The 14,725-nt window shown below is 45.5% G+C and overlaps 1 protein-coding gene across 2 annotated transcripts in view; it reads right to left on the bottom strand.

Annotated features, from left to right (window-relative positions):
- PRKG2 (protein kinase cGMP-dependent 2) overlaps positions 1–14,725 on the bottom strand; it is a 98,377-nt gene that overhangs the window by 20,080 nt on the left and 63,572 nt on the right. For both annotated transcript variants that reach the window (XM_048510130.1, XM_048510131.1), the window contains exons 8-9: positions 7,892–7,986; positions 3,896–3,964 (exon numbers count right to left, since the gene is read on the bottom strand). In XM_048510130.1, coding sequence (XP_048366087.1) covers positions 3,896–3,964; positions 7,892–7,986 — 164 coding nt within the window. The remainder of the gene's footprint in view (positions 1–3,895; positions 3,965–7,891; positions 7,987–14,725) is intronic.

Genomic DNA, 14,725 nt, shown 5'->3' with positions numbered 1-14,725 from the left:
TGGTGGGATCCAAAATTTTTAGTAACAGGTTCCCATGGTGGTGGGAGTCAAACAGCACCAATGGGGATGGGCGGGGCATGATGGGGACGTGGCTGGGCATTCCGGGGGCGGGGCGTTAATAATTTCTCTGTTACTGTAAAAAACTCCATACCAAAAAAAAAAAAAAAAGTTCCTAATTTCCCAGCTGGTAACCCTTTCTGTCCATAATTTAAACCCCATTATAGCAAGTCTTGTCAGCTCTTACCGCTTCAACAGAAAACAACTACTTCTCCTCTAATTGACTGCCTGTCAACACTTAATACTTTCAAATAATTTAATTTTGTTTCTAGAAATCAAAAAGAAGGATAATTCTCCTTTAAACAAGGAACTTCACTCATATATTACTAAAACATGTTTTTAAAACAGCCCCACAGGGAGAATTGTCCCGTTTTCTAACCAGCCACATAGGAAACAACAGGACTTTATGATTTTTGGACCTAATGGAATTTCTAATGGAAAAGCAGACCCAATTAGTAACCCCCTCTTGGCACACACAAATAATTAGTAACCCACTCTCGGGAACTGGCGAGAACCTGCTGGATCCCACCTCTGGTTATATGGCTGAACTTTCCCATTTCTTTACCTTCTGGCTCGCATCTGCAGAGGAAGGAAGGCACCTCTGGCATCAGCAAGGCTCTGGGGTGCATCTGGGGGTGCATCTGCATAACTGTGCATTGGTGGGAGGGAGGTACAAAAAACCAGATGCACCTCCATGCAAAGGTGCATTGGTGGCCCACAATAGCTCCAGGGCTGCCTGCACGGAGCCGTGTGAACAGCTCCAGACTTATGGCTCTATCTCCTAAACTTAAAAAATAACTCAGTCGAGCTTTTTTAAAGAAAGAGTAATAGGGGCAGCGCAAAGCACATTAAGATGCAGCAGAATAATGACACTTTCACGTCCTTGTTGTATTGAACTTCCAAAAATTAATCACCACCAAGCTGCTTCGAAAGCTGGTTCTTTCATGTTTCTTTCCTTAATTGGGAAATTTCAGCAAGTTCTGCCATTCTGGTGTTTTTCAATATTTTTCCTAACTATAGGGACCTCCGAAATATGCCATATGGAGACCGTGGGTTGGATTCCAAACAGTAAATTGCCTTTGCAGCAAAGCTTGCAGCAATAAATTCCCTTATGCGAGTGCCATAACAGAGGGGAGAATTTCAATTTAGTGCAGTTACAACTGTTGACACTGTTAACGTATCCTTTCCCTGCAGATTCATCCGGCTATCCCAAAAGCATATTTATATGGCTAAAGGGATATCACAATTAGTCACCGGTGTAACCATATACACTGTTTATCCCTCCCAATGCGCTCTTTTGTGACAAGCTGTTTTCGGCAGCCTCGCTCCAGACCGTCTGTTTTAGTGGCTTCAGGCTACCAGGAACATTCTTCCAGAACGTAAAAAGTTATGTTCTCCTGCATTTCGAAAGAGGACCTTGGTTTGCTCAACACAATTCCTCTTGTCGGGTTTTTTTGTACAGCATAAAACAGCTTCAGGCTATCCAAAAATAGGGTAGCCTCGTTTTAGCAAGTCTATTTGCTCTAACCCCTCAGGAAGGTTCATTTTGTACAAAAATCACAGAGGAGTGTCACTGATGGGCCACCTAGTTCTTATTCCCTCTCTGGGCCTGGATGACACGCATGTGCCAGACTGTGGCCTGGCCCCTGGCAAACGTCAACCACATAACAGTACTGGCAACAGGAGACTTCCTTCATTTATTTCGAACTAGCGGGGCCCAGCCACGCGTTGCTGTGGCTTATTGTGGTGAAATGGAAAAGGAATAGTAGCAGCAAATCAATTGCAGAGGCCAGCAGTACGTGCTCATGCAAACACGCAGCCTGATACTGTGTGATGTCACTGATGTGTGTGCCCGCATTCCTTGGGGGGGGGAATGGAAAGGTACCCCCACACACATCTAGGCTGGCTGGTTATGATCCTTTACCTGGGAGTAAGTTTGGGGCAATGGCCGCTTCTGAGAAAACCCTCTGAGGGGCGCGACGCAGCCATTCAAAGTATGTCACAGTTGCTGTACCAAGCTTACTCCTGAGTAATGCATGCCTGGTTTTCTTAACTGTAACCACAGTATTCAGGGAATCTAGGGTGCCTGGCCCCTCCCTCCCATGTCGCTCCTCACTCTCTTCCCTCCCTCACTTCTCTTCCCTTGCGTGCCACCCCTCCCCCTCCTTCCCTTCCCTTTCCCTCCGCTAGGGTGGGTGGGTCATATCAAGATGCTGGGCCCCCTGCCTGGCCTCCCCTGTACGCCACCCCCCCCACCGTCCCCTCCTCCCTACCCTCTCTCTCCCCTTGCATGCCCCCCCCACTCCATCCCCTTCCTCTCCCTCCCTCTCTTCTTCCCTTGCATGCTGTGGCCTCCCCCTCCCTTCCTTCCTCTCTCCCTCGTGTGTATGTGTGTGTATGTGTTTCACTTCCACTCCCGAGTTACTGCTGCTCATGCACTATTGTTTTCGCTGCTCATCTCTCTAGCCATCTGAGTGAATATTCTAAGCAGCACGGTAACATCTCTAAGGGTGAACTTAGTTACACACAGGCAGCTGCAATGGTCCTTTCACCAGGGAGAGCCAGGAAAAGGCATTTTACCTGGGCCAGGTGTGAAATTTCAGGTATGTGAACATCTAAAACACTCTCCGCTCATTGACTCTTTAGTGGATGGGAATCTCTTTCAGAGGAATCTCAACAATACCCAGCAGTTACTGAGGTATACTGTCATCAACAAAAACACTGTTAGCTTTTTATATATATAGATGGCATTTCTCAGAGCTCCCAACTGAAGGCCAAGCTGTCTCCGACCCTGGAGTTCAGTGCCTGCTGTACTAGTCTAGAGGTGTCATTTGGGCCAAAAAAGCAAGGGGGCAAGAAAAGCAATCTGATTTGAAACTGTAGCATTGGGAAAGAAGGACAAGTTAATCCCGTCCCAACACACATACCATTTTCCAGGGTGAAATTGCCCCATATGGGAAAGAGACAAATGTATAGCATTTCCCTTTATCCCCACTTGGGTTCAACATATATGGGAGGGAGCATTTTCAATCGGGGAAATGGCTAGGAGAGAAAATCAACACATACACTCGCACCCATTACCCATCACCCCTTTTCAAGCAAAAGCGAACTTTAAGAATCCAGTTGGTTGCGGTGGGTTTTCTGGGCTGTGTGGCAGTGGTCTGGTAGATCTTGTTCCTAATCTTGTTCCTAACATTTCACCTGCATCTGTGGCTGGCATCTGCTTTAGGAACAAGATCTACCAGACCACGGCCACACAGCCCAGACAACCCACCACAATCAGTTGAATCCAGCCATGAAAGCCTTCGGCAATACATTTAAGAATCCAGTATGAAGGTCAAATGTGACCCGAAGTCACAGACCAGGAACCCTTTCGCACATGCAGAATAATGCACTTTCAATCCGCTTTCAATGTACTTTGCAGCTGATTTTACTATGTGGAATAGCAACATCTACTTTCAAACAATTGTGAAAGTGGATTGAAAGTGCATTATTCTGCATGTGCAGAAGAGGCCTATGACGCCACGCTAAGAGAACACTGGAGAGCGTTCACACTGCCAAAGTCCCAGTTTATGCAAGGCAGAGGGTGAAAAGAGATATATTCATGCACACATGTTTTAAATATCCTTAGAATAAATGTTACTTTTGCTGAATTATCAGCAGAAGACTAGGTTGCCAAAGCTGTCTTGTAATAGTAAATGAGAATACAGCTGAAGGCCACTTACTGGGGGAGACTCATAATTCACACACAGAAAATAAAAATCAGGATCATGCAAAAGGACAACTGTATCCGAAGGGTTGTGAGGAAAGGCCACGAGAACACAGACACGTTACTCACTCTCTGTCTATAACGAGACACTCCACGTCATTTTCGTCGGCGACTATGTTGGCAGACCTGACGTCATCGCTGAAAACAGAAACAGATTAGGAGCGTCTTAAAGATATTAAAACGGCTTTCAAAGTGTAGCGCTGGCAAAACGGCTTGGGCAGAGATATGAATATTAAACAGCTATATATCAGAAGTCAACTTGCAGGCAGCTGACTTCCTGTCTGCGTGAAGCTGCAGAATTAATCACAAGGGATGCAACCCAGAAAAACAGAGAGACGCTTTCAAAAAGAAACTACCAAAACCAACGGGAGTTAGACAACTAGTTAGGCACCGGCCTCGCAGGGTCTGAAGCATGCTCTGATTAGGACCCAATGGAGTCAGGAAGTGACTGGAAGAAAGAAATGAGCTAGCTATGCAACGGTTTGAATCTAAACACTGATTTGGAAGAGAGTCACGGACAACTGCTCTTCTATGAGCTACTATGGTGTAGTGGTCGGAGTGTCAGACTGGGCCCTGGGAGACTCAGGCCCCTTCCGCACACGCAAAATAATGAAGTTTTGGGGCAAACCATTTTTTCATTGACCACTGTTTAAGTGGATTTTATTATTCAAGACTTTTAGCTTTCAAAGAGAACTGAAAGCAGTTTGAAAAGTGGCATTATTCTGCATGTGTGGAATGAGCCTCAGGCCCCTTCTGCGCATGCAGAATAAGGCATTTCCAATCCACTTTCAATGCACTTTGCAGCTGTGCAGCACAGCAAAATTCACTTGCAAACAGTTGTGAAAGTGCAGCAGCCACCTGGAGCACAGACTCCAAGTCCGCCAGCCGAGTCCTCCCTGCTCGCTGAGGTACACGCACATCAAGTCCAGCGGCCCAGGTCAGCCTAGATGTTATTATTGGGGGAGACGGATCATCTCCATTACATGATGAACTCTCAGTCTTGCCGCTGCTCTGCCAGAGAGGGCTCTGAAGTGCCAAATTCTTGGCACCTGGGTAGCTAAGCAGGGTTCGCCACCACTGCTTTAATGGTTCCACTCCAGATGATACAACTGTCTTTGGCTATGCATTTATTGAGCACATCAATCAATCAAGGCAGCTGCAAGAGAAATGTGGTTCCGTGGGAGCTAATAAGAGATGGCAGCTGTGACCAAACTTATATGCATATTTTTTAAAAAAAAAACATTAAAAACCTCTTGATGTGATAAACTGAATTTTACATCACGTCTCTGTAACACTAATGAAGATTTTATCCCGTTGGAACTGGTGATAGGCATGTCGCTAAGTCAACTAAATATACGATTAAAGACAACTGCTGGGTTGAGATCCCAATAGCATCAACGTTACCAACTTCTGCTTGTGATGAAAAGCTATATAGTGTCAACAAACAACCACACTTTCGTTGGGCCCCTCAAGCTATCTACCTCTAGGCTGTCATTAAATGCTCTATTTGTCTTATTTGGGTGGCCTTTTGTTCCAGCGAACGTTGAGCTTCCCATCAGATCAAGACAAAAATTGAATATTTGGACACTGTTTTACAGTGAAGGAGCGGCTGCACCCATATGTACCTGCACAGGTACTGAAATCACAGGGGGAGGCACTCCTGGGGGTACCTCTACCCGCTGAGGTGCAGGGAATGGGTGCATATGGGAGGACTTTCTCCAGGGGTGTACTGCCCAGGGGGACATATCGGTCAAAGGTCCCCGGGCTGTGGCCATTTAGTCATGTGGGGGGGGGCGGAAATGTTGAAAATGTAAAAAAAAAAATCCACTGTGTGGCATGGACCATTGCTGTGTTCATATTTGTGAACTGGGTCACATTCTATAATGTGATGGTGACTTTGAGATGACCTGGTGCAAAAAAAAAGTTGTTTGATCGCGGTGGGGGAGGGCGGTTACCCATGCCAATGGGTGGGGGCCCCCCGAAAACCTGGGGATTCTTGCATCCAGGGGCTAAATCCTTTCTCTAGATAATGCCTCTGGTTTCTCTCTCCATGATTGGCCTCCCAGGCTCTTCCGGAAATACACTTCCCTAGAGAGATACACACTGGGCACCTACCCTATATGTGTTTAGACACTTGGTGAAGACCTTTCTCTTAACCCACGCATTTGATTAGCCTCTCTGGAAGTCCCTCTACAACTGCTGGTCTAGGGGGTGGGGCCAGTGGTGGGATTCAAATAATTTAACAACTGGTTGTTTACAAGCATCATTTTAACAACCGGCTCTGTTGAAGTGGTGCGAACAGGCTGAATCCCACCACTGTGTGGGGGTGAGGGAATGGCAGTGGGGTTAACTTTTATGATGTTCCTACTGCCTTGTTTAAATTGCCTCTGTTTTGTTTATGATGTTTCTATTGGAATGTTTTATTGTTTCAACTTTGTTGTAAGCCGGCTGGAGAGTTTGTATGAAGCAGGGTAGAAATATTTACAAATAAATAAATAAAGTTCACCAGCTATGCCACAGGTGTCAAACTTGCGGCCCTCCAGATGTTCATGGACTACAATTCCCATCAGCCCTTGCCAGTATAGCCAATGCTCATGTTGGGAGGGATTGATGGGAATTGTAGTTCATGAACATCTGGAGGGCCACGAGTTTGTCACCCCTGTGCTATGCGAACTCATAATGAACAATGTTTGGTTAACCCAGTTTTGAAAAATCTTCCAAGGTTGAGTTGATCTTTGTGGAATTGGGTTTCTGTTGAAAGATCCAAAAGCACAAACACACAAAAAAAGGAAACTAGTCAAGCCCTACAAAACCCAAATTATACCCCAAGAATTGAGAACACCTAGAACAGAGGGGTAGGGAACCTGCTTGTCTCCAGATGTTCTGGAAGTTCCAGATACTCCCAATTTACATCAGCTCCCTACCAGTAAGGCCAATTGGCCCATGCTGGACAGAGGCTTACGGAATTCAGGTTGGGCTCTGAACATCTGGAGAGCCGCAGGTTCCCTACCCCTGACCTAGAAGGTCAAGTAATTGTTTAAGGGGCCACTAAATATAAAACTGCCCATTATCAAAAACAAGTATATATTTGTTACAAATTAAAATCAACTGTACTTGTAAAAGCCCCATAAAATCCTGCCTTATGCACCCAATTGAAATGGGACACTTTTTTGACCCTTAAAAACAGATGAACTTCAGTCAACTGGTTTTCCTCACTGGTCAAAAGTAATTCAATAATACAGTGTTTAGCTTCCATAGACTACAAGGAATTCGCAATTATAGTGATCGACATTACAAATTGCAAATTATGATCTATGCGACCAATTACTGAAGAGAGTTGTTTAGAAATGAGGTAGCCAGCTAATCTTCCATAAAGTCATGTCAGTCAACTCTAAAAAAGCCTCATTCATTTGCTCCTGACTAAAAGAATTACCTATGACTGAGACGTTATTAGATTTATCCATGGCAGAATTGGGCATGATTGGGACATTGTGCTATACTCTTTAAGAGGACATGACTTTGTGTGGAGAATCTGGGTGCCTATATAAACAAATCTTGCCTTAACAACTGGTCTCAGCCAGTATAAAAGGTGTCAGCAATTCATGAATTGGTAGTCTGGCAGCTAAACACTTCATTACTGTCCCTATGTTACTTTGGACCACTGGAGGAAAAACTAGCTGTTTTTAAGGAGTCAAAAAGGACCCTTATTTTAGAAGACCCTTAAGTGTACTGGCATAACTGTGATATTTTGTGTATAAGGCAAGCCATTCCAGGCCTTTTACAGGTGTAGCTGATTTTAATTTGTAATAAACATATGTGTTTTTGATAATTAGTGGGTTTATATTTAGCGGCCCCTTGGAAGATCCAAAAGGCTGTACGAACTGAAAAAAAATAATGTACCGGTAGGTAAATGGAGCAATCTTGGGGCAACTGTAGCACAAATTCGACCTCTCAGCTATATTTGCGTGTTGACAAGAAAAGGTTGTGGGACTTCATTAAAAACTGTGTTGTGACAACATCCCACTTCAAGAACGCTCCAGAAGCAAATGTGAATGTTGAACTAACCTGATCAGGGCCTTTTCCCCGAAGTAATCTCCTTTCTGCAATGTTTTAATCAGGTGGGCTTGCGGACATCCTTCGGCAGTCTTGGTGACTTTAACCTGGAAATGGAGGATTGCAGATTAGGTGGTCACTGGACACAAAGGCAGATGGAATGAAATCCAGTTGCTTCCCTAAGCCCATCATCATATTGTAAAGGTTACCCTTGCAAAATAAAAACAGAGGCAACATAACGATCCCCCCACCCCACCCCACACCCCTGTCAGAGATTCATGGCCGGCTTTTCCCTAAAGAAGCAAAAGTAAAGAAAAGCAGCCTCAACAATACTGATATAAGCAATATCATAGAATCAAAGACCCCCAAGGGCCATCAAGTGCAGCCCCCATAATCAAAGCACTCCTGACAGGTGGCCATCCAGCCTCTCTTTAAAAACCTTCGAAGAAGGGAACTCCACCACACTCCGAGGTAGTACATTCCATCAGCCATAGTCTTATTTGCAATTTGTAATTGTTGTTTATGATGCTATGTTTACAATGTTATGTTTATTTTATTTATTTATTTTTTATTTTATTTTATTAAATTTCTATACCGCCCTTCCCCGAAGGGCTCAGGGCGGTGTCCATCATTCATATAAACAATTAAAATCCATTTCACCCCCAATCCCAGTTAAAACCATATACAAATTATAAAATTCAAAGTTGAGATGCATGCATTAAAAATTGTTTCCCTTCCCATCTCACCCCCACAAGAGGCCAGATTTTCACAGAAGTGAGATGTTATCCCATTGGCCAAAATGTCTGGCGAACAGGTCCATTTTACAGGCCCCAAGGAAACTCTGTATGCGAGGGCCCTGATCTCATCAGCCTGTTCCGCAGGGCCAGGGTCAAAGGCCCTGGCCAGGTAGGGGCCAGGAGCGTAAGGCCCTGGCCAGCCGGATCACTTTGGGGCCAGGGATCACCAGAAGGTCCGCCTCCGAGGAGCGGAGGGGCCTAGCAGGGCGATATAGGGAGAGACGGTCCTGTAGGTATGCTGGTCCAAGGCCACGAATAGCTTTAAAGGTCAAAACCAGAACCTTAAACATGACCCGGTACTCGATCAGCAGCCAGTGTAGTTGGTACAGGACCGGAGTAATCCGGTCCCTAATAGATGTTCCCGCCAGCAACCTGGCTGCCACATTTTGCACGACCTTCAATTTCCGGATCATGGCTAAAGGTAAGCCTGTGTAGAGCGAGTTACAGTAGTCTAACCTAGAGGTGACCGCGGCATGGATCACTGTGGCCAGATCAGAGCGGAAGAGGTAGGGGGCCAGTTGTCTAGCCTGCTGCAGGTGATAGAACGCCGCCTTAGCCGTCTGGGTGACCTGGGCAACCAACGATAGTGATGGGCCCAGTATCACCCCGAGGTTTTTGGCGGACGAGGCTAATGTTCATGCCTCGCCGTGCAGCGTAGGCAGACTAAAGGCCGTTGGACGCTCCCCTCGACCTAGCCACATGACCTCCATCTTTGTAGGATTCAACTTCAGCCAACTCGCACTCAACCAACCAGCCACAGCATCTAAACAACGCTGGAGAGCATCAGGAGCCGAGGTGGGGTGGCCCTCCATTGTGAACAAAAGCTGGGTTATGGATCCTATGTTTATTAATGTTATGTTTATTGATTTGTTGCTTGATGTTACGGTTAATGATGTTTTCTATTATGCTGTTGTTGTTCGCCACCCTGAGCCCTTCGGGGGAGGGTGGTATACAAATCTAACAATACAATACAATACAATACAATACAATACAATACAATACAATACAATACAATACAATACAATACAAAACAGGTAACGTATTGCTGAAGGCTTTCACGGCCGGGCTCAACTGGTTGTTGTGGGCTTTCCGGGCTGTGTGGTAATAACCTGGTAGATCTTATTCCTAATGTTTCGCCTGCATCTATGGCTGGCATCTTCGCAGTATGTAACACACTTCTCTCTGTGATACGCCTCTGAAGATGCCAGCCACAGATGCAGGCGAAATGTTAGGAACAAGATCTACCAGACTACAGCCACGCAGCCCGGAAAGCCCACAACAACCAAAACAGGCAACCTTCATCTTGCCTTTTGACTGCAGCAACCCAGAAGAAGGAAACCCCACAGCGAGAGGGAAACCTCACCGTTTCCCTGCTCTCGCAAACTGTGGGGCACCCAGGATCTATGGCGATGCAACTCTAATGGCATCAGTACAGGAATCTCCCCCTTTCAGGAACCATATGCTCACCGCAGGGCAGAACACCAAGGAGCAGCAGTGGCGTAGGAGGTTAAGAGCTCGTGTATCTAATCTGGAGGAACCGGGTTTGATTCCCAGCTCTGCCGCCTGAGCTGTGGAGGCTTATCTGGGGAATTCAGATTAGCCTGTGCACTCCCACACACGCCAGCTGGGTGACCTTGGGCTAGTCAGAGCTTCTCGGAGCTCTTTCACCCGCACCTACCTCACAGGGTGTTTGTTGTGGGGGGGAAGGGCAAGGAGATTGTAAGCCCCTTTGAGTCTCCTGCAGGAGAGAAAGGGGGGATATAAATCCAAACTCTTCTTCCTCTTCTTCTTCTATATAATCCTCTTCTTCTTCTTCCTCTTCTTCTTCTATATAATCAATTTTCAAGAATGCTTTGAGGACACAGGATGGATGAGGATTCTTATACCAACCATTCTCAGGAAAATAACACATATTAGAAGTGAAATACGTCTGAAGTCGATTCTGATTTTAGACACACAGTGCAGCATATTGACTTTGAGAAAGAGCAACTACCAAGTCTGGAAGATGAAATCGGCTCTCTTTCTACATTAGCCTTGAATCCACCGGGCAGCATTTGGCATGCCCTGCTCAGGGAGTCTCAGGGTAATAATTCTGGCTAAGTTTATAGGACTCTTGGAAAGGATTACGCCCAATGTACACGGAACACTGCAGAGAAGTGCTTCAATCAATAAAAAGAAAGCACAGGTTGTCTTGCTGAGTCAAGAACAAAGTTCATCTAATAACCTGCATTATCTTTGTAATGGTGGCTAGTTTCTGGAATCTCAGAAGTAGATTGTATGCTGTTGTCTCTGCCTTCATTTCCCCGACATCTGGCACATGGCGGCTTCCCTTAATTGTCAGGGCTAATTGCTACCAGGCTCGAGGTTTCCCAGAGGCGCATGGCCCTGATTTGGATTGGCACCATGGTTTGGGTTCCCAATTTCCAGGTAGAACCTGGAGATCTCCCACTATTACAGCCGATCTCCAAATGACCAAGATTAGAGATGGCAGATAACCATGGCACACAGTAAGTGAGTGCAGACACTTCTCTATACTTCATAGAGCAGCAGTGGTTAAGAGCAGGTGCACTCTAAACTGGAGAACTGGATTTGATTCCCCGCTCTGCCACTTGAGCTATGGAGGCTTATCTGGGTGACCTTGGCCTCGTCACAGTTCTTCAGAGTTCTCTCAGCCCCACCTACCTCACAGGGTGTTTGTTGTGGGGGAGAGGGAAGGGAAAGGAGATTGTAAGCTCCTGTGAGTCTCCTTATAGAAGAGAAAGGGGGAACATAAATCCAAACTCCTCCTCCTCCTCCTCCTCCTCCTCCTCCTTCTCCTGACCTGAAATGGTCTCAGGGATGCCTTTTGTCTCGTGGGGGCTCCGTATGTACCAATAAGGTGCATGTAGTTTTCTATGAAAGGGAAAATAGCACATCGCTGGGACCACTTCAGGGTGAGAAAACGGAACAAAGAGGAAAGCTTACGGCCCCCTCTCCCCGTTCACATACAACACACTACTAATCCAAACCAGGAATGCAGACACCTGAGCAGATCAACAAGCGATTCAGATAAACTGGAAGCAAACATCTGGGTTTTCGCAGTTGTTTTTGCAGACATCCGGCACAATCCAGCAGTCAGTTTCAGGCGGCTGAATCCTGAGACACATTCATGACAACAGACACAGGTGGCCCACGCAGGCATCCCTCTGGGTGAGCAAAGTTGGTCCTGCCACTGAAGGCTTGCAGTGGGCCGGAGCTCTACAGGAAAACAGCTCATCTGCCAAAGTGAATTCTCTCTCTCTGAACACTCAGCTTAATTAAGAGATTCTCTCAAAGCCACTGATGCGTACGGACACATCCCATATGGTTGCCACAGAGATGAGTGACACATAGAATGAAAAATGCAGGCAGCAAAACAAGACTGTTCAATCGACTATACCGTTCGGAGTGCCTTTTTGAAATCTGCGCAAAACTCCCTGCAAGTAGAAATCTAGTCATTAAGAGCAGAAGACCCTAACCTGGGGAACCAGGTTTGTTTTCCCCTCTTCTCCACAAGAAACCTGGGGATGATCTAAGGGTACTTTTAATTTTACAGGGGAGGACTGGTTCAAAATGATTATTAAAGACCTAGCTATATATTTCACACAATCGATTGCCATAATAACCCTTAAAAAAAGAAAAGGAAAGTGACTTCAGAATAGGGCAGGACAAACACAGGTGAAATGCCCCTTCCCCAGTTGCTGTTCCTTTATGAAAAGCCTGTTCACATTTGATTACATGTGTTTGTAAACAATGCATGATTGGGTTTACGGGAAATGCTCAAAACTGTGAATGCTTCCATCTTCACTCATGCTGCCTCAGCATCCATCTAGAGCAGTGTTTCCCAACCTTTTCGACGTTGCGGTACCCTTGACCTCACTCTTCATATCTCAGAGTACAGCAGTGGCATAGGAGGTTAAGAGCTCGCGTATCTAATCTGGAGGAACCGGGTTTGATTCCCAGCTCTGCCGCCTGAGCTGTGGAGGCTTATCTGGGGAATTCAGATTAGACTGTACACTCCCACACACGCCAGCTGGGTGACCTTGGGCTAGTCACAGCTTCTCGGAGCTCTCTCAGCCCCACCTACCTCACAGGGTGTTTGTTGTGAGGGGGGAAGGGCAAGGAGATTGTAAGCCCCTTTGAGTCTCCTGCAGGAGAGAAAGGGGGGATATAAATCCAAACTCTTCTTCTCTTCTTCTACCCTTGAGGTTCGTTTGATTAATTTTTTTGCCTTTTTTAGGGTTTTTTCTGGTTTTGGCCTGTAAGTGGGGGGAGTGGCAAGCAGGGGGAGGGGAGGGGAAGCAGCGTTGACAGCCGCGTTGTTTGTTTGCCTAAATTCGGCATGGATTGGGGGGATTTAAAGGGAAAACTTCCTTTAAATCTAACCCCCCCCCCCAATCCACACCGAATTTAGGCAAATGAAACAATGCTGTTTTTCAATGTTGTTTAAAGGGAGCCCATGAGACTTCCAACCTCCCCCCTTCAAAATCCATTTGATTCCGGTGGGGGGGGGGCAGGCGGTATCATGGTACCCCTGGGACCTGCTCATGGTACCCCAGGGTACCACAGAACCCTGTTTGGGAATCACTGATCTAGAAGAAGAAAGAAGAGTTTGGATTTATATTTCACCTTTCTCTCCTGTAAGCAGACTCAAGGTGATTTACAAGCTCCTTTCCCTCCCCCCACCCCCCACAACAAACACCCTGTGAGGTGGGTGGGGCTGAGAGAGCTCCGAAGAACTGTGACTAGCCCAAGGCCACAGTTTGCACAGTGAAATGGACTATATAATAGAAACATAATAGAAATGATTGCTACATTCCAAAATCCTGACGCTTCCTCTTTGTTTTAATACCTTATTCACCTAATTGGCAGATTTGGGATTTGTTTCTCCCCTCGACCCTCTAAAATGAGTTGCGAAAGCCAATTCATTCTCTCCGGGGCCAAACCTGCCAGTTCCCAAATTCAGCAAGTTAATTGCTTGAGCAGCACTCAAGCAGTATGGATTATTGCTGCGCACATTTACCCCCGCTTCCCCCAATTTTAGCAAGCGGCAGAAATGTTTATTTCTGAAGCTCGCCAACTGGTGAAGCACCATCTGTCTCTATTCCTGTGTGATTGCCGATTCATTCGTTCCCCAGTTTGTAAGCCCATAAATGTTTTCTGATGAAATGCCTTCGCCTTTTGCATTAAAAAAGAGGGAATATTTATTTTTGATGTTCAACAAAAAGGCTTGTAAAGCCATTGGCTGGAATCCACAGGGTTACTTCAGGCAAGAGCAAAGATTTGAGCATGGCAACAGGGATTTTTGATTTCTTTCTTTCTTTCTTTCTTTCTTTCTTTCTTTCTTTCTTTCTTTCTTTCTTTCTTTCTTTCTTTCTTTCTTTCTTTCTTTCTTTCTTTCTTTCTTTCTTTCTTTCTTTCTTTCTTTCTTTCTTGGAAGCTGACTCCAGCCTACGATCCAAACTGGGAATGGTTGTCGTTTGAGAGACACAAGCTCCAAAGCTCCCTCTAGCACAGGGGTTCCCACCTTGGTGTATGAGTACTCCCAGGGGTATGCAAAAAAAAATTACGTAATGGGTATGCTAATATGGGGGTGCAAATTTAGGGAAATGGGTTGCCAAGAGGTACGAGAGGGGAAAAGGCTGGTATCCCCTATTTCAGCACATGGAACTAAGAGGCTAGATCTTTGGACCCCAGGTATAGAAATCTAATTCATAACCTTTAACCTTTATCCAGAGATTTGTTGATGCCACAAACTAGATAGATTGATAATTTATTACCCTGGTTTTTGTTACATGCTTTATGGTGTATCATATTCATTTTTGGTTATCTAGCGCTTATTAATTGCGAGGATATGACCATCTTAAATTTAAAAACCACATTGGAAGGCTATAACTGCCTTAGATTTAAAAATTGGAAGGATAGGATTGTCTTAAATTTTAAAAAATGAGGGGAGACAATCACCTCTTTAGGAGGCTGAACACCAATGTTTTTCAATCATTCCTGAGGGGTTTTTTTTTCAGGGAAACGT

The sequence above is a fragment of the Sphaerodactylus townsendi genome, linkage group LG10 (assembly GCF_021028975.2).
Source record: "Sphaerodactylus townsendi isolate TG3544 linkage group LG10, MPM_Stown_v2.3, whole genome shotgun sequence".
Lineage (NCBI taxonomy): Eukaryota > Metazoa > Chordata > Lepidosauria > Squamata > Sphaerodactylidae > Sphaerodactylus > Sphaerodactylus townsendi.
The sequence above is the reverse complement of the archived record's forward strand: the minus strand, read 5'-3'. Positions and strand labels throughout refer to the sequence as shown.